Source organism: Typopeltis vanoorti, chromosome 7, assembly GCF_054136105.1.
Source record: "Typopeltis vanoorti isolate ZY-2024b chromosome 7, IOZ_Tvanoo_1.0, whole genome shotgun sequence".
NCBI lineage: Eukaryota > Metazoa > Arthropoda > Arachnida > Uropygi > Thelyphonidae > Typopeltis > Typopeltis vanoorti.
Genome location: NC_143555.1, coordinates 77,166,239 through 77,192,538, shown reverse-complemented (window position 1 = coordinate 77,192,538; position 26,300 = coordinate 77,166,239). Strand labels below are relative to the sequence as shown.

Here is a 26,300-nt window from a genome sequence, read left to right as displayed (position 1 = left end):
CATGTAAGTCTTTGCAGCTAGTTTGGGCTTATTTTAGTTTTGATTCAATATTTTACTCTTCTAATTTAGTTTTATGAAAGTAGAGAGCCAAAATAAAACTTCAGGTAGTGGTGATGCACATAATGCACCTAAAGGCTCTTGGCGGCAAACGATCTTTGATAGGGTTCAGACTCCAGTGCAAAATACTCTAAACTTACACGGTAAGCCAAATTTCCATGCTGTTTTGCTCTTAATCCTGCTTTATTAAAACACATTAATGTTTTATATGTAAGAAGTCACATTGCTTTTATAAGGTATTTAGCCTAACAGATTAAGGGGACGAGATCATGAATTCTTAGGAAAGTAAAAACTGTTTTATATGCTAGTTATTTGCTACTGCAGAATATCTAAGGTTAGCAGCTAATCTGTCATATTTTTTTCTTAAAAATTTGGTTAGAACTGTTACATAAATCAATATCTTTATAATATACAGTAGTGTTGTCCTGCATAATGCAGATGAATTGCTTCCATGAAATCATTCATCATCTAAAAATTCTGTAATGCGAACCGTTATTTAAATGGAGAAATAGTTAATTTGTTCCTACTCCTCAGCATTTAGATGTTTCCCTTAAAAAAATGTACTGTTAATATACTTTCAATGTAATCAAATGGTAAACAGCACTTGTTATATTGCTCAAAACAATTAAGGGATATTTTGGTTTTCTTGTAAATTATAAAATTATAAAAATAATTTACAAATGTAACACATTTATTTTAAAATAATCTTAATATACAACAGTGTAAAACTTGCAGCTGCATACAAAATCATGTTAAGACTTGGCGAAATGTGTCTTAGCCGTATTAGCATGTGGGGGATATAAAAGCATGGCTTATTGCGCTCACTTCCACAGTGCATAATTATCTCTTCGGTTGTAAACTTGTGCCACCTACCACCCATTATTTTGTTAAAAATGGCAGAGCAATATGATATCCCAGAATCCATGACTTGGAGAGCCATTGGTCGATTAGAAGTTGGACAAATGCAGCAAATTGTCGCTCAAGCATGTCGTGTATCTCAAAGCGTAATTTTGTGACTTTGGAATCGCTTTCTGGTGATGGGAAATGTTTGAAATCGTCTTCATGCCATAGGTTTATATGCTCGAAGACCAATTGTTTGCATTCCACTTACTGCAAATCACAAAAGAGCCCAAAGAATTTGGGCACAGGAACACCGCAATTGGACAAATGAGGATTGGGCTCATGTACTTTTTAGTGATGAGCTCAGGTTCAGTCTGCAACCAGGTAACATATGTATCTTGATATGATGTGAAAGTGGAAGAAGAAATAATCCACAGTTTGTTCGTGAAAGACCCCAACATCAAGGTGGGAGTTTGATGGTATGGGCTGGAATAAGTACAGGCAACCATACTGATCTCTATTTTATCAGAAATGGTTCCTTAACAGCCCAAAGGTATTGCAATGAGATTTTGGAATCTATAGTTCATCCGTCTGCTGCTCCAATTGACCAATAATTTATTTTTATGGATGACAGTGCTCGTCAACACTGTGCAAAGATGGTACAAGAGTGGTTTGAGGAAGAAGGTATTGAATAAATGGACTGGCCTGTCTGTTCACCTAATTTTAATCCATTTGAACATGCTTGAGATGCTTTAAGTAGTTCTGCTTGACTGGTGCCACCACGATCACTTCAAGAGCTCGAAATTGCTCTCATAGAAGAGTGGAGAAATATCCCACAAGAACTGTTTGATCATCTTATCTGGTCCATACAATCAAGATGTACTGCTGTTTTGGCTGTTAATGGAGACCATACACCCTATTAAATATTAACAAAAACATTTTTGGCTATTCTTGTTAAAATCATTTCACGTTAAATGTATAATTTGTTAAATTTGTAATAAATATTGATTATTTAAACATTATCTCACAATTACACCCTATCCATAAGTAAGAAATATTTATTCATGTATAAAATACCCAATAGTTATAATTGTTTGCAGAAATTTATAATTATTCAACAAAAACTAAAATATCTTCTAATTGTTTTGAGCAGTGTACTTTATTATTATTCCAGATCATGGGAGACCCATCTTAAAACCACACAGAATCTGTCATCATAGCACTTCTTAAATCCATTTACCTGCACATTTGTCACTCTCTCAGGCAATGAATTCCATTGTCCATTTCTCACCCTTCTACTCACTACTTTTTTTCACAACTTCCAGGGAAAGCCTCTTGTCCTCATTCCTTCTCCTTGTTTCTAAAGATCTGTGCAGTGTCAATCATGTAAATACCTCTCCACCAGTTTGTCTCAGTCATGTCATGTCATCCTTTTGTCTTCTATACACCAACTTCTAGTTTGCATGCCCTCAGTCTATTCTCATAACATTGTAGCATCCTGATATCATTTTTGTTATCCTCCTCTGTATTCTCTTTAAATCTTGGTGATCAGATCTGCACACAATAATCCAGATTGTTGATGATTGATCAATTAATTTAATAATCCATATATGGCCTAATCAGGCCATATAATGAAATCACCATTCTTTTATCTCTACGGGTCTAAGTTCCTTCTTAGTATTGCAGCAATTCTCTGGGTTACCTTTGCCACTTTTGCAATATGTGTCCTAAAGTTCAAGTTTTTGTTGACTACCACCCCATGATCTCTTACCTTATCCACTTCCTGTACCTTCCTCATCCTTCCAGATTGACCAATAGAGTATACATCCACCCATCTGTGAATCTCAGTTTTCAAGACCTTACATTTAATTGCATTAAAATGATATCCTCGTTTATTTGCCCTCCTTTCCAGCTTATTCAAACTCCTCTTGAAGAGCGAAAACATCATTGCCATTACTAATAACCCTCCCAAGTTTCACTTTACCTGCAAATAACTAAATACATCCCTACAATCCTGGTTAAAAAGCAAAGATCCCATTATTGATCCCTGTTAAAAAAAAAAAAAAAAAAACAGTGTGTCTTCTCTAGTCACTTTGCTAGAAAAGGCAAGCATTTATTTATAAAATAACATTTAATATTTTTATGAAACAAGAGAGGCCCCTCACTGATAATAGTTATTACCTTGATCTGCTCAGTTTTATATGTGATCTGTTAGTAATTTCTTCAAACTTTTGACAACCACAGAAGAAATACAAGCTGATCTATACTTTGCAGCCTGTATTCTACCACCACCACCCTTGTGGAATGGCACTATCTTACCTTTTTCCACTGACTGGGCACCTTCGTTCCCAGTAGCTAGACTTTCAGTGAACAGCCAGGTCAATAGAGCTATCAGTTACTTAACATATTCTCTTAAAATACACAATGAAATCCCATCCAGTCTCGCTGCCTTATTAACTTCTAGAGTACTTTGTGTTTCAAAAACTTTCTTCTCATGTACTTCTAAGGCTTCAATCCTTTCAAGAATAAAATATGCTTTTCCAGGATGAAATCCCTTAATTAATAAAGTGATCATCAACTACCTAACCAGGTAGTTGATCTCCATGCTTCTAATTTCACACTGAGGATGAAACACCTTGATGAACTGCTCACTGAATACCTCGACCATTTCCTCTGCAGCAGTTCACATTCCTGGACTATAGCAACGTCCAACTAAATATCTCTTCCTGTCAACCTCCACCTCTCACTACACTGTCTTAAAACCTTTACCACTATTTCCCTCCTTCATGCCTACCTTATGTGGACATAATTTCCTTGCTATCATCAGCAGTACTTCTCTCCCCTTCTTTGTCCTTTCTATCCTCATAAAAACAATGCATCCCTCTGTTTCTGTTCCCATCAGGATATCATCTTCGTTCAATCATTCACCTATTCCAACAGTTTTGGACAAATAAACTCAGTCAATGAAATAGTTTCATCTCTCTTATTTCTGGTACTCCTGACATTTGTAAATATACACAGCAGTTCACTTTTAGGTCTATAACCAGTCCTACCCAAGCCAACTGTTGGTTGTGATTTCCCCACCACATCTGTCCTTGCCCACTTACCTTTGTTATTGCTTACTCCATATATCTCCCAAGTCTCAACTACCCCACTCACATCCTGATCCATTCCATTTCTATGCTGATCATCCCTATACATACATTCACTACTTCCTACATCCACTCTCCCTATGCTGCATCTCCCATTCCAACTGGGCTACTCTCCATTTCCCTGTTCCTCTTGCAATCCCATTCTCTCTCTTCATCTCTCACTATTATTGTTTGCATTGACAAGTACTTCAGTCTTTTTTGTTCCACTCTCCTAATCTTTCACTTCACCTCTTACTTCTTATCTCTTGCTTGCATCCATATGCTGCACTTCCATCTAGTAACAGTTTCTCCAGTTTTCTTACTCCAAAGCCATCCAGATGTAATCCATCACTTTTGTATAATTCCATTTTTTCCTCAAATACACATTACAAACTGTACATCCTTCTCCATGCTCTGCCAGCATACCATTCATGATTCTTGCTCTCCATCTCAACTTCAAAAGTAGTTGTCATACCTTGGCAACACACTGACAACCTTTCCCAGTATACTATACTATTATCTTTCACTCTCTTCAATAACCTCCTGATATCCATCCTTACATTTTCTTTCTGTTCAGTTAAATCATTCATTCCCACAACCACCACCAACTCATTTGCTTGCTTTGTCCTCATATCCAGAGCATGAATTATCTTGCTCATTCTTGCTCCTGTATAGTAGACTATATGGACTATATCATTAACTAATCCCCTAACAGTGGAATCTCTATACTCTGCTATTCTCAAGTCAATCATCACCTCTTTTTCTCATTTCTTTCTTTCATTCTATTCTTTTGCATTCTTTAATTTCTCTTCACTGAATGTCTAATATCACTCTGCATATTCCTCATTTCATTTTTCATTTTGAACAACTCTTTCTTCAAATCTGGTATTCTGGCAATTTTACTATGCATCACTCCTACTCATTCTGCCACACTTTTTTTCTGTTTCCTCATTCCTTCCATGTCACTTAATTTTGTTTCTTCATTCTTGCATTCTTTCACTCCCTGAGTCTCTTTAGCTTTCATTCCATTTACATTTCTTTCATTTATGCTTTCATTTCTTCCGTCTGTTTTGCATTTATAACCCATAGTCTAATAAAATATTGCACTTTCTACGAATCCATACCTTCTCTGGTCATTCGTTCAGTCTCTCCAAAATACATCTTTCACATTTTACCATGCATACATATTGCACTCATGACATCAAGCCATTTTTGAAAAGTTTATGTTATTAATAGCATTGATCTTCACACAACACAGTGTGCAGATCTTGTTCATATCACTATTATGTTCCATTTTAGGCAAGATTCAAAAATGCATTTAAAAAAGTCATTAACAAATCTGTGAAACCAACAATCATTCGAGGTACACTAAGCTATCAGAAATAAACAATATGCTAAAATGCAAGCAATATGAATAGATAAAAATGAATAGATAAAAACACACTGAGGGAAAAAAGTTTATTACAAAATTTGCCAACTGATATTTCTCTTCAGTAACATTAGCGTCATCACATATCAAGGAATTGTAGCAATCAGTGGCACAGTTGAAATCGGTTAAAAAAAAAAAATCACATTTAAAATGATAGTGGGACAGCCATCTCTATTTATTAAATAATTATAGCAGAAAGAATATTAAATTTAAATGACTGAATAACTATTTACCAACTATGAGAGAGAGACATGGAATCACCCTTATTGAGATTTGTTTACTGTAAAAACTTTTCACAGTATTTGAATAATCTGCAAATTTAAAAGAACTGAAATGTCATGTTTTGCTTTTTAATATGGTGATCTATGTTAATGTTGTGGTCACCTAATCTAGACATACAAAGTTGACAGAAATAACTGTAATTCATATGTTTATGTTTAAACCCAGCTGAACACCCAGTCTGTGATAGTAGTTGTTACTATCAATATACAATATACATCAGGAAGAGACTGAGGATGCAGTTTGTCATTTGAAAGGAGGAAAAAGTGAGATTTTGAATAGGAGGGGGGGGGATGTGGAAAATTGGATTTTTTTTTAATGTGAATGACTTTTTCAGAAATATTTTTAACTTACAGAGCACTTGTGCCATTTAGGTAGATAACTGTTTATCACCCACCTGTAGTAATAAATATTTTATAGCCATTTAAACATATTTTTTTATCTGATCAAATTCACGTGTTAGTATATCCGTATTAGAACAAATCAACAGACTTGATTTTCAAGAGTTTAATGACTATCAGACTTCTGATTAGATGGATGATAGAAGTCCACATGAATATATCTTCTGGTGAAGGTAGATAGAAAGACACAAATATATATCTGAAGATTATGTGACAATCCACATATTTTAAAGCATTTACAAGTTCTGAGATAAATGTTATGCATTGGTGAATACTGTTGATCTTATGAATGAAAATTTCGGAGGCCAATGTGTCAGTATGAAGTTCTGAGAAGTGTCATAATAAATCTCTTGGACATTATTATGGTATACATAATCTTGTTATAATCTGTCACATGATAATTTCAGAATGTTCTCTAGTTCCCATAAACTCTAATGTATTCAACTCCAACAACAATAAACTTGTGGGAACCATAGAACTACCTGGAATCATGGATTATTCGCAATGGTGAATTTGCTTTCGCATAACATCATGCCTATGAGATTTCAGTAGTTTGCTACAATGATAAATTTGTGTAATGGTGCCTACTATAGTGATTGTTGGCTGTAATATTCACTTGCACATGAAACTGCAAACAAAACTTGATGGGAAAATGTGTGATATGGTCATGGGCTATGGTTCGGATATAATTATACTGTTTCTTAGCTCTCTCTCTCTTTCTCTCTCTCTGAAGACATCCATATGACAAGACAGTGAAACTGTGCCAATAAATCTTAATGTTATGCATGTATTTAAATCACTTCATATTTTTGGCATGAAGTGATTTAAATACATGCTGACACATGTTCCAATAAAACGTTTTATACAGCATGAACTCTTTGTCATCATTGAAGGACTATTACAACAAACATTAGCAGTGCACTAGTAAATAACTTTGTTCACCAAGGCATTTTTATTTCTAAGAAAAAGCTAGCCTGGTTGGCTAAGTGGATAGCATATCTGCTCTCCAGCCAAAAGGCTGCGGGTTCGAATCCTGCCACGGGCATGGATATTTGTGATTGTCTGTGGAAATACCAGTGGTGGTGTCAGCGGTAGATGTCGTTGGTGTAGTTATGGTCATTTGGTGATTGGGTGGAGATGGAATTGTAGAGCAGGGTGCCCTCCCTCGATGAGCCCTTGGAATCCCTAGAGGTGTCAAAGAATAATAATAATAATAAAGTGTAAAGAATCATTTCACATCACAGGATGATGTGATCATCTACAAGTTAATGGTCACTGTGTTTTAACATATCCCACAAAATATCAGTCTTAGCAAATAATTAACCTGCTTTGTATTGGAGGCAAGAATACAGTTGTATGAAGGATTATAGCAAGTTCAGGATGATGCAGGTGTGTCTTCATGGATTTATTGCTTTAAATGAATTTACTATGAATATTCTTATTAAATATATACACGTTTACACAAGAATAATATTTAATTTTGCAAATATTTCGGTCTGAATATTACAGACTTCAGTGGCTACGTAGGAATAGTTTTTTTTTTAAAAAAAAACAAGGTGGAATATGAACAATTGATCATTCACACATAGAACGAGCTATGTGATGTTATATCGCTAAATATTAGAAGAGTAAACATTTTAAAGTCATAATTAAAGATATTAATTCAGAAATTCATGTAATAATTTTAAATAACATTAGACTAATACAGGAAATTTACATAAAAAAAAATTAATGTGTTATCCTGATTAAACTTTTCCAAATTTTTGATATAGATATACAGTCATTATGATTCAAGTTAGGACGTTGAAGTAAGGCCTCCACACTTTCTTTAAATAAACGTTCAAGTTTGTAGCGACATCTGTGTAGGAGGAGAGTCTTGGACCAAAGGATGTTGTGGCTTGTTTCTAATCCATGCTGAGCTAATCCAGATTTCTCGGGTTTGTTGTGTTGAATGGATGATTGATGCTCTTGAATTCTTTTTTCTATAGAACGTCCAGTTTGTCCAAAGTAGGAAAGATTACAGTTGCAAGGAACTTGATACACACCAGGTAGAGACAAGGTTGAGCATTTAATCTTTATATGAAGGAAAATGGATGGATAATTTGTTAATAGGTGTATAAGTGTTAAATCTGTTAAATCATATTTCTTTAGAATTCTTGAAATTTGTTCTGAAATCTCGGAAATGTAAGGAATTGGAACTCGACGTATTGAATCTTTGCTATTCTGTGTTGGATTGTAAGAATTGAAAAGGTGTTGTGTACTCTTTTCGGAGAAGCCATTTAGTTTCATGTGATGTTTGATAGTCAAAAGTTCTTTCTGCAATAAATGAGAAGTTGAACAATTAGTTTTGGCTCATCGGATTAAACATTTTATGATTCCTGTTTTTTGACAAGGATGATGAGCAGATTCTTTGAGAATATAACGACCTGTGAAAGTTGGTTTTCTGTAAACTGTTGTTGTAAGAATACCTGAAGGTGAATGGATGAGAAGGACATCTAAAAATGATAAGTTGTTGTCTTTTTTTCAATCTCCATGGTAAACTTTATACGAGAATGTAAGGAATTGATACTGCTTAAAAAGGAAGGTAAATAGTCTCTGACTTTAAAATGTTTACTCTTCTAATACTTAGTGATATGACATCACATGGCTCATTCTATGTGTGAATGATCAATTATTCGTATTCCACCTTGTTTTTTTTTTTAAACTATTCCTATGTAGCCACTGAAGATGGTCTGTAATATTCAGACCGAAATATTTGGCAGATTATATATTATTCTTGTGTAAACGTGTATATATTTAATAATCATTATGTCACAAGTATCGTTAAAGAATAATATGAATATTCTTTATCAAATTCTGTCTGCTCAAACACTAATGGTTGGATGGACTTTTCTTCCAAGAAACTAATATGCCCCTTCTGCAAAGCATATAGGAGAGGAGAATTAGAGTTTAATCAATTTAGAGTTGATTATACATAGAAATAATAGGAATAGTTGAGATAGTGAAAATATCTCAACTATTCCTGGATCATGGAAATATAAGGATCTGTATTTCATTTTCGTAGATCTGAAAAAGCATAAGACAAGGTGCCAGGAAAAAACTTGTTTAGAATACTACAATTATATGAGGAAAATAGAACATAACACAGTGCTGTTAATAGGTAGTCTATATTTAAATTGTAAATTAGAAGTTAGAATTGAAGAAGTAGAGGAAGTCGGTTTGATGTAAAATTAGGTATAAGACAAACTTGATCTATACCCAATCTTATTTGTTATCTGTATTGTTTAATATATTCTTCTGTGCATTTCATGTACAGAAATTTATGGTAAAATGTATTTTAGTTTGCTCTATTTTTTATCATATTCATTGATAATCATGTATTTGGATGCTGCTATAATTTTAAGATGAACCAGCCAACATAATCAGTATCTAATTTAATCTCTGTTAACTTTCATCTCTTTTTCATCTCATCTCTTTTAGGTTTTCTCATCTCTTTTTGTTTTACAGGAAATCTAATTGATCTGTCAAATAAAAATGATCTCATTGATTTAACATCCTCCAGTGATCCTAATGATAAACTTGTTCCAATAAAAAGAACAAAGGCTGAATTCAGAGATATGTGGAAAAGAGCTATTTTAGAGCAAATACTACTCATAAGGATGGAAAAAGAAAACAGAAAATTACAAGGTAATAAATATTCATTTTTTTTATCTATTAAAAACGAAATTGTGATACTAAAGAGGAAGAAAGTATTATGGTCCTTGAGAAATAATTAAAAAAAAAACTTGAATGACTTTGAATTATATTGGTTTTTAAACACAGTAAACAAGTAATTATTATTATTATTATTATTATTTGTCACACCTACAGGGAGTTCAAAGACTCATTGAGGGAGGGCACCTACTCCACAATTCTCTGTCTCCACCAACTACAACCAACCTCAACTACTATCATAATCTACACCAACACCATCTACTACCCACTACCAGTGTTTTCACAGACAATTACAAGCATCCATGTCCATGGCATGATTCGAACCCACAGCCTTTTGACTGGAGAGCAGACATGCTAACCAGGCCGGATATTTTCAAATCCTTTTCTCTTTGAATGATATTTTCAAAAGTCTAGTTCTTTGTTAATTGCAAGAATAACATAATTCTGTAAGACAAGAATTCATGCCATTCTTTTACATTGTTTTTATCAAACCATCCTGCTGCATTTCAGTAGAGATTCTGTCACTCACAAATTAGATCTATTTTCATGGTACATATCCAGAGGTGTGTGATATATGCGAATAGATCCCTCTAATTTGTGAGTGACAGAATCCCTACTGTTGATTAATTATGAAAAAATCAGGAAGAAAATGGTTCTTTGTAGGCTTTTTTTTTCCCCAATGATTAGGAGTAGAGTAATGGAATGGTAACCTTATGGCTGTCTTTATTTTTTCTCCATCTCTTTTTTTGAATAGGCTGGGTTATAGGCATTTCTTCTGCATTTGGCAAAAATTTGTGATTCGTCAAATGCAAAATATAATACATAACACAGATATGCTTTGTACATACATGTTGCCTTAGATGCTGATATACTTGTTATATTTCATTGAGGTGAGGTCAGCCTTGTCATCTGTATTACTAAAGCACAGACTTACCTTATTTCTAATAAGAAAGATTTCACTTTACTTAACTTTACTCTTCTCTCTCTCACATTTTTCTTCTTGGTTTGACTTACACTTCTAGTATTTCCTCTCACAGATGTGTGTGTAGTCTCCTCATCCTCCAAAGAACTTGATTTTATTTTCTACTGAAGAGACTATTTCGCCATGTTCAGCTGCTTACACTATATAAATTCTCAGTCCATCCAAACATGGAATGACATTGTCATGTGTAAGATAGGTCACCAAAAATCTGAATAAAATGTAATGCCATCTGGAAGATGGAAATTCTGGTTAATTGATGACCTTTCTCTCACAGACTTACTACAGCTTTCTCATAGACTATCTTATGTCTTTTCCACAGATTTGTTTATTATGAGCATTGTTTTTTTTTTTAGATATTATCATTATTTCATAGCCCATCATTCCTATGCTTTCTTTTAAGCTTGTAAAAATGTTTGCAACTGCTGATCAGTGTTGATTTACAATTAGGCTTCACACTTACCAAACCATTTCTCCATACTCTTCTTTCATTCTGACTACTTCTGTTTAGTAAGAAATACATCAAGCATAATTTGTTACTCATATCATCTAAGCATTAGACTTCCATTGAGATTGCTTGACACACTGGTCCTTTATAAAAACAAAAGTAAAAGCTAGAACCACACATCAGTTTTCTATCTTGCCATCAGGACTCAGCTGAAATTCATTTAATATTTATTTAAATCTTAGAGGTGACAAGTCATCTTTGTATTTCTTTCTGCTTATAAAAGTTTTGATGACTTGTCACCTCTAAGATGGATACCAACAAATGTTTATTACATAGTACTCTACAAAACTTTCATCAAAATAAGTAATTTTCATTTATAAGCAGCAGCTTTGCAGCCTAAAATTTACAGGGAAGTAAATATGTAACATTTGGAATGCCAAATGTCTAATATGGCTAAGCCATAAAGCAAAGTAGCACACATTCATCAACATAGCATAGCCAAACTTTTAGTTTATGTGTAGCCATGTTAAGCATTTGGCATTCCAAATGTTACATGTTTACTTCCCTGTAAATTTTAAGCTGCAAAGTTGCTGCTTATAAATGAAAATTACTTATTTTGATCTTATTTTGCTTGGAAAAGGAGTCAATGGATGACCCCCCCCCATGTGCAAGGTGCATTGTACCATGTAATTGGTCATGTACTTGTAGCCAGTATAAATTGGTGGAATATGATGCTCCCAAGTCAGTGCAACTGTGTCCAGGTGAAATGCTGTGAAAAGGGAACTGATGGAGTTTGAAAGAGGAGTTGTGATAGGATATCATGTTGCAGCCCTATTTGTTTGGCAAATTGTTGACAAATTTGGCCATCCCGAGTCAAAATTAGTGATACATACTGAGATGGAAGCACATAGAGTCAACTGCACTCACTGAATGTGACCCATAGGGCACTATGAAGGATAATATATAACAACTGCCATTGGATAGCCAACACATTGAATGTGGAGTTCCAGGCATCGACTGGAACACGAACTGCACAAAAACAATAAGAACTGAGGCCCACAACACAATATTGCTGTCCTGCCATGGGTTCCTATGGTAGGACCACAATATGCAGGCTCCACACTATTCAAACCGACATGCAACATTGTCTTCAGTGGTGCCAGGAGCATGTACAGTGGGACATGGAAATTTGGAAAGCTGTGTTATGGAGCAGTGAATCAAGCTACACCCTCTACTGAGCAGATGGACCTGTGTGACAAAGACCTAGTGAAACATCTCTTACCAGAGTGTGTGTAAAATCCCCCTAATATGAAATTCAGAGGTTGTGGCGGCATGATGGTATGGTCCTAGTTTGGCTTGGGACCTCTATGGTGCCACAAACATTGAACTCTGAGAGGTATCTGAACATTCTGGACAATGCAATGCGTCCTACTTTGTGGCATTTCTGTGGAACTGACAATTGTCACTTTCAGCAAGACAACACAAACTATGCAGTTACACAGCAGCCTTATGACATATGAAAGTCATCTCACTTGACTGGCCTCCACAGAGCTTGATCTCAACCCTGTTGAACATCTGTGGGGTGAACTGGAGCCTTGGGCGAGGTCATGGGATGTTTGCCTGCAACAGTCTAGGACCTCATTCCATGCCTAAATGGTTCAAAAATTCCCATTGACCACTATCATATGCTTGTGGAAAGTATGTCCCTAGTTTGTTGCAGTCATCGCAGGAAATGGAGGTCCTACATCTTATTAAGGTGGGTGTCATGGCTGTTTGTTCCTCGTATGGTGTCTGTTGACTTCTTTCCAAGCAGTATATTTCTAACTCATCTGAAAAGCCAACATATAAAAATACAGTTCATAAGAGAAAAAGAAAGTAATGGTGGATAGCATAAGTCTTCCAGATACAATACAATGCCTTGCTGCCATGTTTGCTGTGCAAGGCAGTCTTGGATGACTAGACCAGGATCATTTGGCTTCTGGACTTGCCTGCAAGTGTCAGCAGTGATGCATTGATTCTCATTCCGCCATGGTCCAGGGCCCAAGACTTGTGGATCTGGGATAGCCCTGGCATTCCATTCCTGAGCACAGTCACAGCTTGCAATAGAATAAGTATCCATGTGTGTTTTAGGTGGATAAATCTGGTGATGAAACAAACTCCCTTTGAGAATGAATAATTTTTTATCCTGTAGTTTATCAAAGCCCTCAACAAGGCTAACCATGCCCAGAAACCATTGCAATATCAACAAAAAACAAAATCAAGAAACAAACTTCAGAGACAGCAATAAACATACCAGCCATGCACTTGAGAAATTTCGCTCTTCTTCATTAGATGTCACTTCTTCATCTAGAAGGAATTGGATGGAGCATGATCTCCAGAATCAATCAATAAACTCCATTCAGAATGTTCTTATAGAAACAACAGTATACAATCAGAGCAACTCCTTTGTGCAACATCCATCTATCCATTAAGGGAATACTGATTATATTTACCCCAACAAACTTAACTATTCTGAAGGAGTGATGTTGGAGTGGGACCTTTTTGATGTTCAAGATGAAGAGGTCTGTTCTGAATTGAAAGACCAAGGAGTGACATCCTTAAGGGTAATTCTAATACATGGGGATAGTCTTCTGGTTCACGCCAGGAATATCATCATTACATTCAATTCAATGTAACCATCTGCAAAGGCAGGATATCTCAACTGTCCAATTATGCTGTATATCCCAAACCTTTTGCACTGCTTTAAATGTCAGAAGTATGGTTATTTTCAAACTACCCTTTTATGGCTCTGCCACCTGTGCCTGGTGTGGTAGTAGAGATCATGAGAGCAAAGACTGTAAAATTAAAACACCAGAATGTCCCCTGAGCATGTCGAAGGTGGTAGAGTGAAAAGGAGATCTCAAAAATAAAAGTATAGACACAATCAGAAGTACTGACTGAGACTTATCGTGGCAAAGAGGGAGTATACACCCTCTGTCCAAAAAGGAACCAAACTTTTCGAAAATAGAAGAAACTAGTGGTGCCACCTGTTGTATTTTTTTGTTGTCGAAAGCGACAACCTTCATTAGGGTTGTCAATTGTTTATGACATTTGTTTCATTAGAAGCCGAGGTATAGTGCCAAGAGTGACCAGTGTGTTTTGATGAATGGTCGGAAAATGAGTTTCAAACAGAGAGCTGCAATTGACTTTTGTGTTAAACTTGGTGAAAGTTTTACTGAAATGCATCAAACGCTTCAAAAAGCATACAGTGATGAATGCTTATCCTGTACTCAAGTTTATGAGTGGTTTAAGCGATTTCAAAGTGGTCGTGAGACACTTGAGGACAACGAAAAGCTGGGCTGTTCAAAAACCGGACTGAGCGAAGTTAACATCCAAAAGAAGTGCATGATTTCATCAAAGAAAACCCGAAATCGTCCATGAGATTGATTGAAGACGAATTGGGGATTTCAAAATCAACTGTGCACAACATTTTGACTGAGGGTTTGGGCCTTCGTAAATTGAATTCACAATTTGTTCCCCACAAGTTGACCAGCATTTTTGCACCATCTCATCGTTCGAACATTGTGAGACAGTTTTTGAGCAAAAACCAAGTTTTTGTGTTGGATCACAAACCATATTCACCTGATTTAGCACCCTGTGACTTCTTTCTCTTCCCCCAACTTCATTTGCCGATGAAAGGAAAGCGATACGACACCATTGAAAATGTTCAAGCAGCAGTAACGACAACCCTCAACAGTATCCCAAAAACTGATATAAAAAACTCATTTAACGAATTAATTGACCATGCCAAATGCTGTATCGAAGCTGAGGGAGAGTATATTAATTGAAATAAATGATTTGAATAATTATAATTGGTCTGCGTTTCATTTTCTACAAAAGTTCGGTTTCTTTTTGGACAGAGGGTGTACTATAAAACTAGCAACTTCTTAAGGTTCAAAATCAGAGGCTCCAGTGGGATCATCTGTTGCTTTCTCAGACAGCATATTATCTGCTCAGATCCCATCACTAGAATGTAACTTCACTGCTGATCAATACGTATGCTATTAAGCTTACCTTAAGCTTCATAAGATTGCATCACTACTAAAGGTGCATTATATATACAGATTCATGGAGCTTTCTGTAGGCAATAGGTAGTCTAGAGCCACAGAATCATCCAGGACTGTTTCATATTCGACATGTTCTCTCTCAGTTATGAAAGCTATATTTTGAATGCGCTCTTGGATCTCAAGATGTCCTAATCAGCATTCACCAAAGCCAAAATGTCACAGTTAAGCAGATAATATCATCTTGGAATGGTCCTTCAGCTTAATAAATGCTGATAAATTGTTTCATTTTATAAATAGATTACATCCAGAAATTAAAGTTACGATAGAAATGGACAAAGATATCAGCTTACCATTTTTTAAAATGTATTGTAGTTGTGAGAAATACACTGTCAATAGTCATCTATTCTGCTTGTGAGAAGTCACACCATATTAGGAGATATACAGATTCATTGTCAATGTTTAGTTCCATTGACGATGAATATTTCTGTAGTATAGCAAATCTTCATTCAATTTCTGGTATGGAAACCACATTTTTAAACAGGAAGATTTATTAAAATAAGAAGTATAACCTGACAAGTTATCCTAAGATAACCTAAGCAATCAGACTTAATTCATCAAGGATACAAGACTTGCATTTAAAAATTAGAAAACATTTTTCCACATAAGAGATGTTGCAGAACTTGAACAAACTAAAATATGTCACACTTTATGCCACAGAACATGACAGCAACAGCTAGTATTGTTCAAATGCTTGCACATTAGGTAAGCCAACAGCTTATTGTCACTGTGTTTATGGACTAGCTTGTGTAAGTTCTTATAATGTTATTTTTTTAATACAAGTCTTGTACCCCAGATTATGGAAGGCCAATGAGTCGCAAAACTTGTCAGGTTTAATAAAATCTGTTTTTGTATAGAAATGTGGTTTCCATAACAAAAATTAAATGAAATTTAATTACATTGTTATTTGCAAAAGTGAGAGACGATCACTATTCATAGATTAATTTATCGTCATCATCAAATTCCTGACATATACCATTAAGAGGTGCAGGATATGATAGTACTACACGAAAAACATCACAACTAACTTCCCATCTACAGTTTTCCTCGAAATCAATCTGCTGCCTGTCAAGACTGCAACATTTTAAGATCTTATATTTCTGTTTTCTAAGGCACTTTTTATACTGTATCACACTGCCTGTATCTTGGTCTTCCTCTGGGTCGTTTTCCTGCCAACCTGACAGAGAACACTTGTTTTGCTAACCTTTCCTCTCCCATTCCCATTTAAGTGACTATACCACCTAAGATTAGCTCAGCTAACACATTCCTGCCTTTTTAATATGATATTGCCATTGATGCCATCTGTTCATGCACCTAATCATTATTCCGCCGCTAGAGGGCCAGGGGAACGATCGTGTTTTCAGGGAGCTCCCGAAAGCTAAATACAATTTTGAATGGAAATTAGAATATATGTTAAAAATCATAACGTAATATTGTCTAAATTTGGTAGCTTGTTGTGTCTGTGTGATTTTGGTGTAAATTCCGTAAATTAATTTAGTCTTTAACGATACGTTTCATATATTTGAATATGGCGCCAATGCGACGTAAGATAATGGCGTCCAAAAATACGACGCCATTGTTCAAAAACTATAATGCGAGAGAATTTGTCCAATGTGATGTGTGTGGAATGTATGCATTCCCGAATGAGGCTGGAGTATGGATTGAAAGTGATAGTGGTGGGAGAATGTGTAGAAAGTGTATGCAAAGTGAGGAGTCGAAGTATGTGTCAGGTTGTGAGACAGTTCTGGTTGAAGAAAGCCAGAATGTGAGTGAAAATAGTGGCTCGATAGGGAATTGCGGTGTACAAGATGGCAATGTGAGCGGTGATCTAAGAAAGAGTGAGAGCAATTATACAGAAAGAGAAAATGGTTTGAATGATAAAAAAAATGAGGAATTATTTGTAGGAAGGGAGATCACTAGGCTGCGCGCAGTGATACAAGATGCGCAGCGGCAATTAGAGCACCTGCAAAACTCTTTCCAGAGTGATTCGGCTAATGTAAATAAACAGCGTGGGTGAGTTTCCGAAATGAAGGAGAGAGTGTTGTATGGTGACTGGTTATTAAGAGGAGTAATAGATGGGAGTGTAACTAAATCGTACTTACCGGGTGCGAAATTTAAGGATGTAAGTGAGAGCATTAGAGTGCAAAAACAGAGGGTGAAAGAAATAACAATTGTGGCTGGTACGAATGAATTGAAAGGTGATAAATTTTTTATGAGAGAGGACTTGAAAGTATTGTTTATAGCGAAAGAAAAGAGTGACAGAGTTAGAATGGTGAGTCTGTTACCGCGGTATGACAGAGAGGAGTTTAGAAGGAGGGCCATAATCGCAAATGATATTATGCGCAGGTTATGCGGACGGTGTGGTGTGGAATTTGTGGACGTGTGGAATGAGTTTGATGGGCGAAAGGATTTATACAAGATGGATGGCCTGCATTTGAATGGACTTGGTGTGTGGAGACTGGAAAAAGTGTTGCTGAATGAAGTGAAAATGGATGTGCAGAACCAGGGAAACTAGAACTACCAAGGAGGGGGGGAAGTGGATATCCAGACATCAGTGAGACAGTTGAGTGTAAAAATGTATATAATGTACCTGAGCCAACAATAAGGACAAAAAATGGGAATGGGATATTTAGAATAACGCATCAAGATAGGGGTGGGACAAAGGGAACACTGCAATTCATGTATACTAATGCCAGGAGTATTAGGAACAAGAAGGAAGAATTTTTGGCCTTGATTGGCTCTTCCTGGCCACAGGTTATTGGCATTAGTGAAACATGGCTGACGGAAGATGATATAGTTAGTGGGATAGAATGTGTAGGTTATAGTATGTTTAGGAGGGACAGAGAGAATAAAATTGGGGGAGTGGTGTTATTGATGATAGCTGATGAACTGCAGCCAAGGAGAATTGAAGTATTCCAGGATAGTGAAAGGAGCTCATTTGAGGCTATTTGGTGTGAGATTGATACTGGCAGAATGAATATACAGTTGGGTGCTGCTATAGACCAGGTGATGAAATAGATGGTGGAGATGGTATGCATAAACAAATTGATGAAATGAGTGGAAGGAGGGTAATTATTATGGGGGATTTCAACTATGGTAACATTGATTGGAAGGAGGAGAGGACACATGTGAGGAAGGAAATGGATTTTATTCAATTATTAAGGGATAACTATCTGAAACAGCATGTAATTGAAAATACTAGGGGTGTGAGAGTGCTTAACCTGGTAATAGTATCTGAGAATTTGACTGTAATGAATATGACCATGTTGCCACCTATTGGTGAGAGTGATCATAAGGTCTTGACCTGGGAGGTGGCTAAAGGTGTGAAATTTGTGATTAAGACAGGGTATATGTGGAATTACCGTGCTGGCAAGTATGACAAGCTTAGGAGATTGCTTGGATCAGTGCCATGGCATGTACAACTGCAAGGGCTGGACGTCGATAGAGCATGGGAAGTGATCAAAGAGCATTTACAGGAGGTTATGGCTGATTGTATACCTAAGGTCCGAATAGTGAAACAAGGAGGGGTTAAATGGATGAATAACACCATTAAGCTTGAGCTGCAAAAAAAGAAACAACTATGGAGGGAATTTAAAGAAAGGGGTGACCTGCAGGCACACGAACGGTATAAAGTACAGGCCAGAAGGGTAACGAGTGTGGTAAAAACAGCAAAAGCCGATTATGAAAGGAAACTAGCTGTGCAAGCAAAAGAGAATCCCAAACACTTCTTTCAATATGCTGCAAGCAAGAAAAAAACTGTACATGGCAAAATGATTTTAAGGAATGACGATGGTAAAGAGTTCACTGAACCAGTCGATATAGTGGAGTTACTGAGCGCACACTTTGCAAAAGTATATCATCCAGGTGGTGACATTGAAAAAATGAAGGAACCATTAGTTTATATGGGAATTGTGATGAATGAAGTGGAGGTGAATAGTCTATTACAGAACCTTAATGTGAATACATCTGTGGGACTGGATGGTATACCGGCACGGGTCTTGCATGAAGCGGCTAATGAATTATCAGTGCCCTTGACCATGTTGTTTAATCTGAGTCTCAGGTCTGGCTTAGTCCCGAAGGCATGGAAAGAGGGGAAAATAGTTTCACTGCATAAAGGAGGATCCAAGACTATGGTTGCAAATTACCGACCGATCAGCATATCAGGAGTCGTTGTCAAGGTCTTGGAGAAAGTAGTCAAGGGAAAAATACAGGAATGGATTGATGAGAATGAGATACTGTACGGAGGACAGCATGGCTTTGTGAAGGGTAGATCATGCCTCAGTAACTTGCTCAAGTTTTATAACAAGGTGACGGATGAACTGGATAAGGGAAATGGGTTTACAGTGATACTGCTGGACCTGGCAAAGGCGTTTGACAGGATACCACATGGAATTCTAATCCGTAAACTACAACATATGGGAATGGATATAGGGTTAGTGAGATGGATAGCTGGGTGGTTGATGGAGAGATATCAAAGAGTAGTTTATTCAGGAGTAGAGTCCAAAAAACGGCCTGTGACTAGTGGTGTGCCACAGGGTTCGGTTCTTGGACCACTGCTGTTTAATCTGTTCATTAACGATATAGGGAAGGGTCTCAGTGGGACAGTTCATTTGTTCGCTGATGATGCAAAGTTGGGTAGGGCGATAGTGAATGCAGAAGATGTCAAAGTCTTGCAAGATGACTTAGATAGATTGGAGTTCTGGACTAAGGAGAATGGATGTCAATTTAATGTGACAAAATGTAAGGCTATGCATTTCGGAGTGAAAAGATTAGCAGCAGTATACCACATTGGTGGAACTGTACTCCAAGAGATTGATGAGGCCAGGGACTTGGGAGTGTTGGTGGATAGGGAGATGAAGTTTAGGGGGCACATTGCGAAAGTAGCTAAATCAGCTCATCAACTCACTTTTTTGTTGAAAAATACCTTGACGAGCAGAGAAAAACAAGTTATTGTACCTCTGTACCGAGCCCTGATAAGACCTCATCTCGACTACTGTGCCCAGATTTGGTCACCTCGGTTCCTTCTTGATGGGGAGGAGGTTGAGAGGATCCAGAGGCGAGTGACTAAGATGATAGCAGGTCTATGGAATGAACCATATGAAAACAGGTTGAAGATTTGTGGGTTGCAGAAACTAGTTGATTGGCGGAAAAGGGGAGATATGATTGAGACATTCAAATTGCTAAAAGGATTCTATAGGATTAATTCAGATGATATTTTTGAGATCAGGACTGGTGGTGGGAGAACTAGGGGACACCCATGGAAGCTGGGCAAGAGCGTGGTTAGCAGGGGTGTTAGAGCTGGGTTCTTTACTTTTAGAGTGGTAAATGGAATAAGCTGCCAGAGTCTGTTGTGGCTGCTATGACAGTGAGCGAGTTCAAGGCAAGGTATGATAGATACTGTGAGAATGTTGAACAGCTGTGTGAACGTGATGTTTAGGGCCTCCATCGATGAGTCTAGGGACTCCTGGAGTATCCCGTGGTAATAATAATAATAATAATAATCTTTCTCAGGACTCTCTCATATCTGCCGTCTATAGTCTTTGATCAAGTGTTTTATTTCTAACCCAGATCTCAGATCCATAAGTTAAAATTGCCTTGAACACTGTCTTGTATACAGCTAATTTAGTGTTTTGACTAATTTCTCTCTTATTCCATATAAATTTATTCAGCTCACTTCCAGCCATACCAGCTTTGTTCATTCTGTTGTCTATTTTCATATTTAATTTACCATCTTCACTAAAATTGTTCCTAAGTTGCTGAAATGTTTTACTTGTTCTGTAGGTTCTCCATTCATGATGCAATTGATATTTTCAATGTTTCTGCTGATTTTGTTTGTCTTGTTATTGCTGATTTTCATATACCAAATTTATCAAAACAGTTATTCAATTTAATCAGGGAATCTTGCAGACTTGTACTGGATTTATTTAGAAGTATAACATCATCTACATAAAATAAAGAGCTGAGATTAATATCTCCAATTTTGATATCAGGTTTAATACCGCTTTCCTTCATAATGTGATCCATGTGGATAATGAATAACAGAGGGGATAATGTACATCCTTGTCTGACACCAGATTTAACAATAAATCAACTTCTTGTTACTTCCTTCAATTGTAACTGCTGACTTACAACTCAAATAAAGAGTAAGTATTGCTTGTTATAATGTCCCATTGATACCATACAACTGTAGGGTTTCAATAGCTTCTCTCTTGGCACCTTGTCATATGCCTTTTCCAGATTGACAAAACCTAAATACAATTCTTTGTTATATTCCCATGCTTTCTCGACTATTTGTCGTAAAGTGAAAATCTGATCCTGACAGCCTCTATTTGGCCTAAATCCAGCTTGTACTTCATGAAGCTTCTCTTCCACAATCCTTCTCAACCGCTTTTCAAGTATACTTGCATTAATCTTACCTGGAACACTCAGTAGGGAAATACCTGTTTAATTCTCACATTCAGTTTTATTTCCTGTTTTATATGTGGGTACTATGAGAGCTCTAATCCAATCATCTGAAATTCATCCCTCTGTTCAGGCCTTCTGAACTATGGAGTGCAGCCACTGTAAGACTTTTATACCTCCATACTTGAGCATTTCTGATCAAATATCATCTACTCAATCTGCCTTTCCACATTTCAGGCTTTTGATGGATTTTTCTACTTCAAGTATGGATATATATATATATATATTCCTGCTTACATGCCTGTTGGGTGTTTTTTTACCACTGTGCTATCACTGCTTGTTTCATTTTGCAATTTTTTGAAGTAATTACTCCATACATCAAGGATATCTTTTTCTTCACTTTTCATGTCACTTTTATCATGTCTAATTCCTTTTACAACACTCTTGGCTCCATTTCTGAGCCTTTACAACAACCTCCAGAATATATTGCCACCTTTTTTGATATTTATTTTCTAATTTCTTACCAAAGTCTTCCCATGACTTTTGTTTAGCTAGTTTTACAGTGTTTAGCTTTCTTAAATTTGTCTCTGTATTCTGTAAGAGCACAGGCTGACTTATTTGCCAGGACTTTTGAGATGCTTTTTCTTTTCCTTAACTGTCCGTTTAACTTCCTATGTCCACCATGGAGTTCTGATTTTTCTATCCTTGCACACAACTGCACCACATGCCTCTCTGGCTGAATCATTGAGTGTCATTCAGGGCTTTCCACTGAATCTCCAAGATTTGGTTCCTGCTCTCAAACTCTTTTATTTTTTCATGAATAATATTTGTGTATTTTAGTCTACAGTTCACATCTGAGAGCTGCTCAACTTTTATTCTCTTTAAAACTTTCTTACATGTTCTTGTTTTCAATATGAAATTCAGTTTTATCCTGCTCAAGACTAAATGGTGATCACTTCCAATTTCAAATCCTCTGTACACTCTGATGTCCAGCACCATTGGGAAAACATCACTATCAACAATAACATAGTCAATGAGACTTAGATTAATATATAAGAACTTAAATAAAGTCACGTTTTCACAAAATGGTTACAGCTGAAGTCTGTTAAAAAAATTTTATATTTTCAGACTCACTTTCAGTGAAATATTTCACTCATATAAAGGAATAATCTTTAAGAGAATATAAAAAGTAGCTTTTATATTAGACAAATCTTTATCATCATCAGGACTGCATCATCAGAGAGTCAAGGACTCATCAAGAATGGCCATAGATCACCAACATCAGATGCCATACCTTTTCTTAAACTCATTCACACTAGATCCACTCACCACTTCAGCAGGCAAATTGTTCTACTCGCTCACTGCTCTGTGAGAGAAAAATTTCTCTCTCACCTTTTACTTAATTACACCCAACCTTCTGTTGATGTTCCCTTCTCCTCTTGCTAATTCCATATAACAAAAAATTTCATCAGTTGATAATCTTTAACATCCTTTCAGATAGACAGAAGTTTATCATATCATTCCTCTTTCTCCTGTTTACCAGTGTCTGTAGTTCACATCCTCTCATAATCTACATTCCATAATGGCATGGTTGGCCGAGTGGTTAGTGTATATCTGCTCTCTAGCCAAAAGGCTGTGGGTTCGAATTTCGTCATGTGCATGGATGTTTGTGATTGTCTGTGAAAATGCTATTTGACAGTAGATCGTGTTGGTGTAGATGATGTGGTTCGCTGTAGTTAGTGGATTGAGAGGTGAAGACAGAGAGTTGTAGAGTATGTGTCCTCCCTCAATCAGTCTTTGGACTCCTTGGAGGTGGCATGTAATAATAATAATCTTGATATTATCTTTGTTATTCTTCTTTGCAATCTTTCTACAGCTGATTTATTCCTTTCATACCCAGGTGATCAAATCTGCACACACACACTAATCCAGGTTTTTTCATATCAAGGCCTTGTAAAGAGAGAAAATGACTTCCTTATCCTTGCATGTCAATGTTTGTTTCGACATCACAATTATCCTCCAAGTTGTATTGGCAATTTTTATAGTTTGACCTTTGAACTTCAGTTCCCTCTCACCATAACTTCAAGGTCCTTAGCCTAATCAATTTCATGTAACATAATCCCACCAGTGTAGTATGCTGTTGAAAATCTCATCATGCCAAATTGCATAACTTTGCATTTACTAATTTGAATTGATAGCCATTATCATTTTCTTACTGTTCAAGATTATTCAAATCGTTCTGTAAGCACAGTATATCAGTAGCATCCTTGATTTCCCTGCCTCTCATTGCATCATCAGCAAATAGTTGAACATCTCCTGTCAGGTCCTTGTCATTATCAGTAATATATGGATATAAACAGCAATGGTTGAAGGACTGATCCCTGGAGAACACCACTGGTCACCTTAAATCTGATAGATTCACATCCATTACATACTGCTTTTTGATACCTGTCTGTCACTCAACTTATCCAAGTCAGAAATTTATATTCCAATCCCATATTCTCCAGTTTATGCAATAGTCTTTCATGTGATATCCTATCAAATGCCTTAGTGAAGTCTAATAGTACCATAACGTTTCCATTCCCTTTATCCAACTCAGCCATAACATTATTATAAAATATGAACAAATTGTTTTCTAAACATTGGATCTGTTCTTGAGAGTGAGGTTGTTTCTGTTTGAAGGCTATAAAATATATTTGAGAGCTTGAAAGTGCATATTTAAAAATTATACATTTATTCTACAAATTTTAAATATATATTATATGAAATGTTTAATATTTAAACATATTTCCTTTATGAATTTATAACTAAAATTATATAATTTATTTTATACATAGTTAGCCAGGATGTAGCTTGCAGTAAGCGAATGAAGCTAGACTATGAAGAGCTGACTCCTTGCTTGAGAGAAGCATCTGAACAGTGGGAAAAATTATTGAATTGTCAAAATAGAGCAGTTACTACCATCTCAGTGTCTGAATTACAAGATCTAGTGAAATCTGGTATGTATACATGAAAACTAGTAAAAACTGAATATTCTATGAGTACACACACACACACACACACACACACACACACACACACACACACACACACACACACACACACACACACACACACACACACACACACACACACACACAAATTGGCCAGTTTATTACCCCTTAATGCACTCAACTGAGTTAACTGGGGTCCAAGAAACTGAATTTTTTCTGTGTACTGTTATGTCGTTGCCCTTAGTACTTTTCTGTACTTTGTTCTATAATTAACTCACTTCTAAATCTCGATTATCTTTAACACTCAATTCAACTTGCATCTGTCACTTTTTTACTCAATTTATAATTTGGGCCATTTCTTAGACCAGTCACGTGTATTCTTTAAATATTAGAAGCTTTATCTTAGTTAGGAACAAAACCCTTAATTCTATTATCTGAGACTGTCTCCTGATCAAATATTGGGACATTTATTTTTTAAAGCTGTGCCAGCCAATATCCTAGGATAGATGAGACTCTTATCCAAGGAGGCCTTCTCAGAATAATATACAGCAGTGAAATTTCTAGCACTTATACTCATATACAATCTAATTCAATTCGCCTATATCAAACTTAGTATGCAGTCATGGCTCATAAATCTCTACTATACTTCTATATTCCTCCTGCTTAGGTTCAGTTTTATGAGTGGTAATTTGAATTCATATCTCAGGCCAATATCAGGTATAAAATACAAAACATGTTTATTGAGGTCTAAAATTTATATACAAGGAATGCACCAAACACATGATTATTTCAACTTCATTCTAAGTAAAAGAATTAGATAATACAGCTAAATACCCTTGAACATGAATAATAACTCGCTCTACTGAATTTCTCATTAAAATACAAAATTGCTAGTTTAAAACTTTATCCCCTCAATCATTTCTAAGTTACTTAATCTTAATATTTCTCACATTTATCATTGTTATATCACATACAATCTCCTTCTCGGACATTTCTTTCCAGTTGGGACAAGTCACTGCCAAATATGGTAATCTCTTAAAAGTTCACTATCAAATGTCCACGCTCTAAATTACATAGTGTCCACTCATTTCTTTAACTGGAAACATAAAATAAATTCTCTACTTTAGATGTATAGACAAAACAGTGAACGGACCTGATAATCATTTCCATCCCCTGGAATGATTATCAGGTCCGTTCACTGTTTTGTCTATGCATCTCGATCTTTCCACTGACTCTCACTCATGTGGTCACCTACAATGATTGCACGATATGGTCGTTCTGTTACCGCTTACATTTTCAGCATTGCCAGTTCTTTGGTCTTGCTCAGCTGCCCTTCTATGAAGGGTTAGCTGGCCAGGACACTCGATCTATGGGGGACGACGCATTACTTCTACCGCCGATCCGGAATCACCCAGCTGGCAGGGAAGAGAGCCAATGTCCATGAAGAACAGGAACCAGGAACCAAAAAGCCTTGGGGGGGGGCAAACCCCTTTTATACCACCTCCTTTGGCACCCTCTCTCTCT

General features: G+C 36.3%; 1 protein-coding gene across 2 annotated transcripts in view; it reads left to right on the top strand.

Moving 5' to 3' along the window:
- LOC150104795 (TBC1 domain family member 1-like) overlaps positions 1-26,300 on the top strand; it is a 533,214-nt gene that overhangs the window by 334,327 nt on the left and 172,587 nt on the right. For both annotated transcript variants that reach the window (XM_090395359.1, XM_090395357.1), the window contains 3 exons: positions 70-200; positions 9,645-9,824; positions 24,621-24,782. In XM_090395359.1, the coding sequence (XP_090251485.1) occupies positions 70-200; positions 9,645-9,824; positions 24,621-24,782 (473 nt within the window). The remainder of the gene's footprint in view (positions 1-69; positions 201-9,644; positions 9,825-24,620; positions 24,783-26,300) is intronic.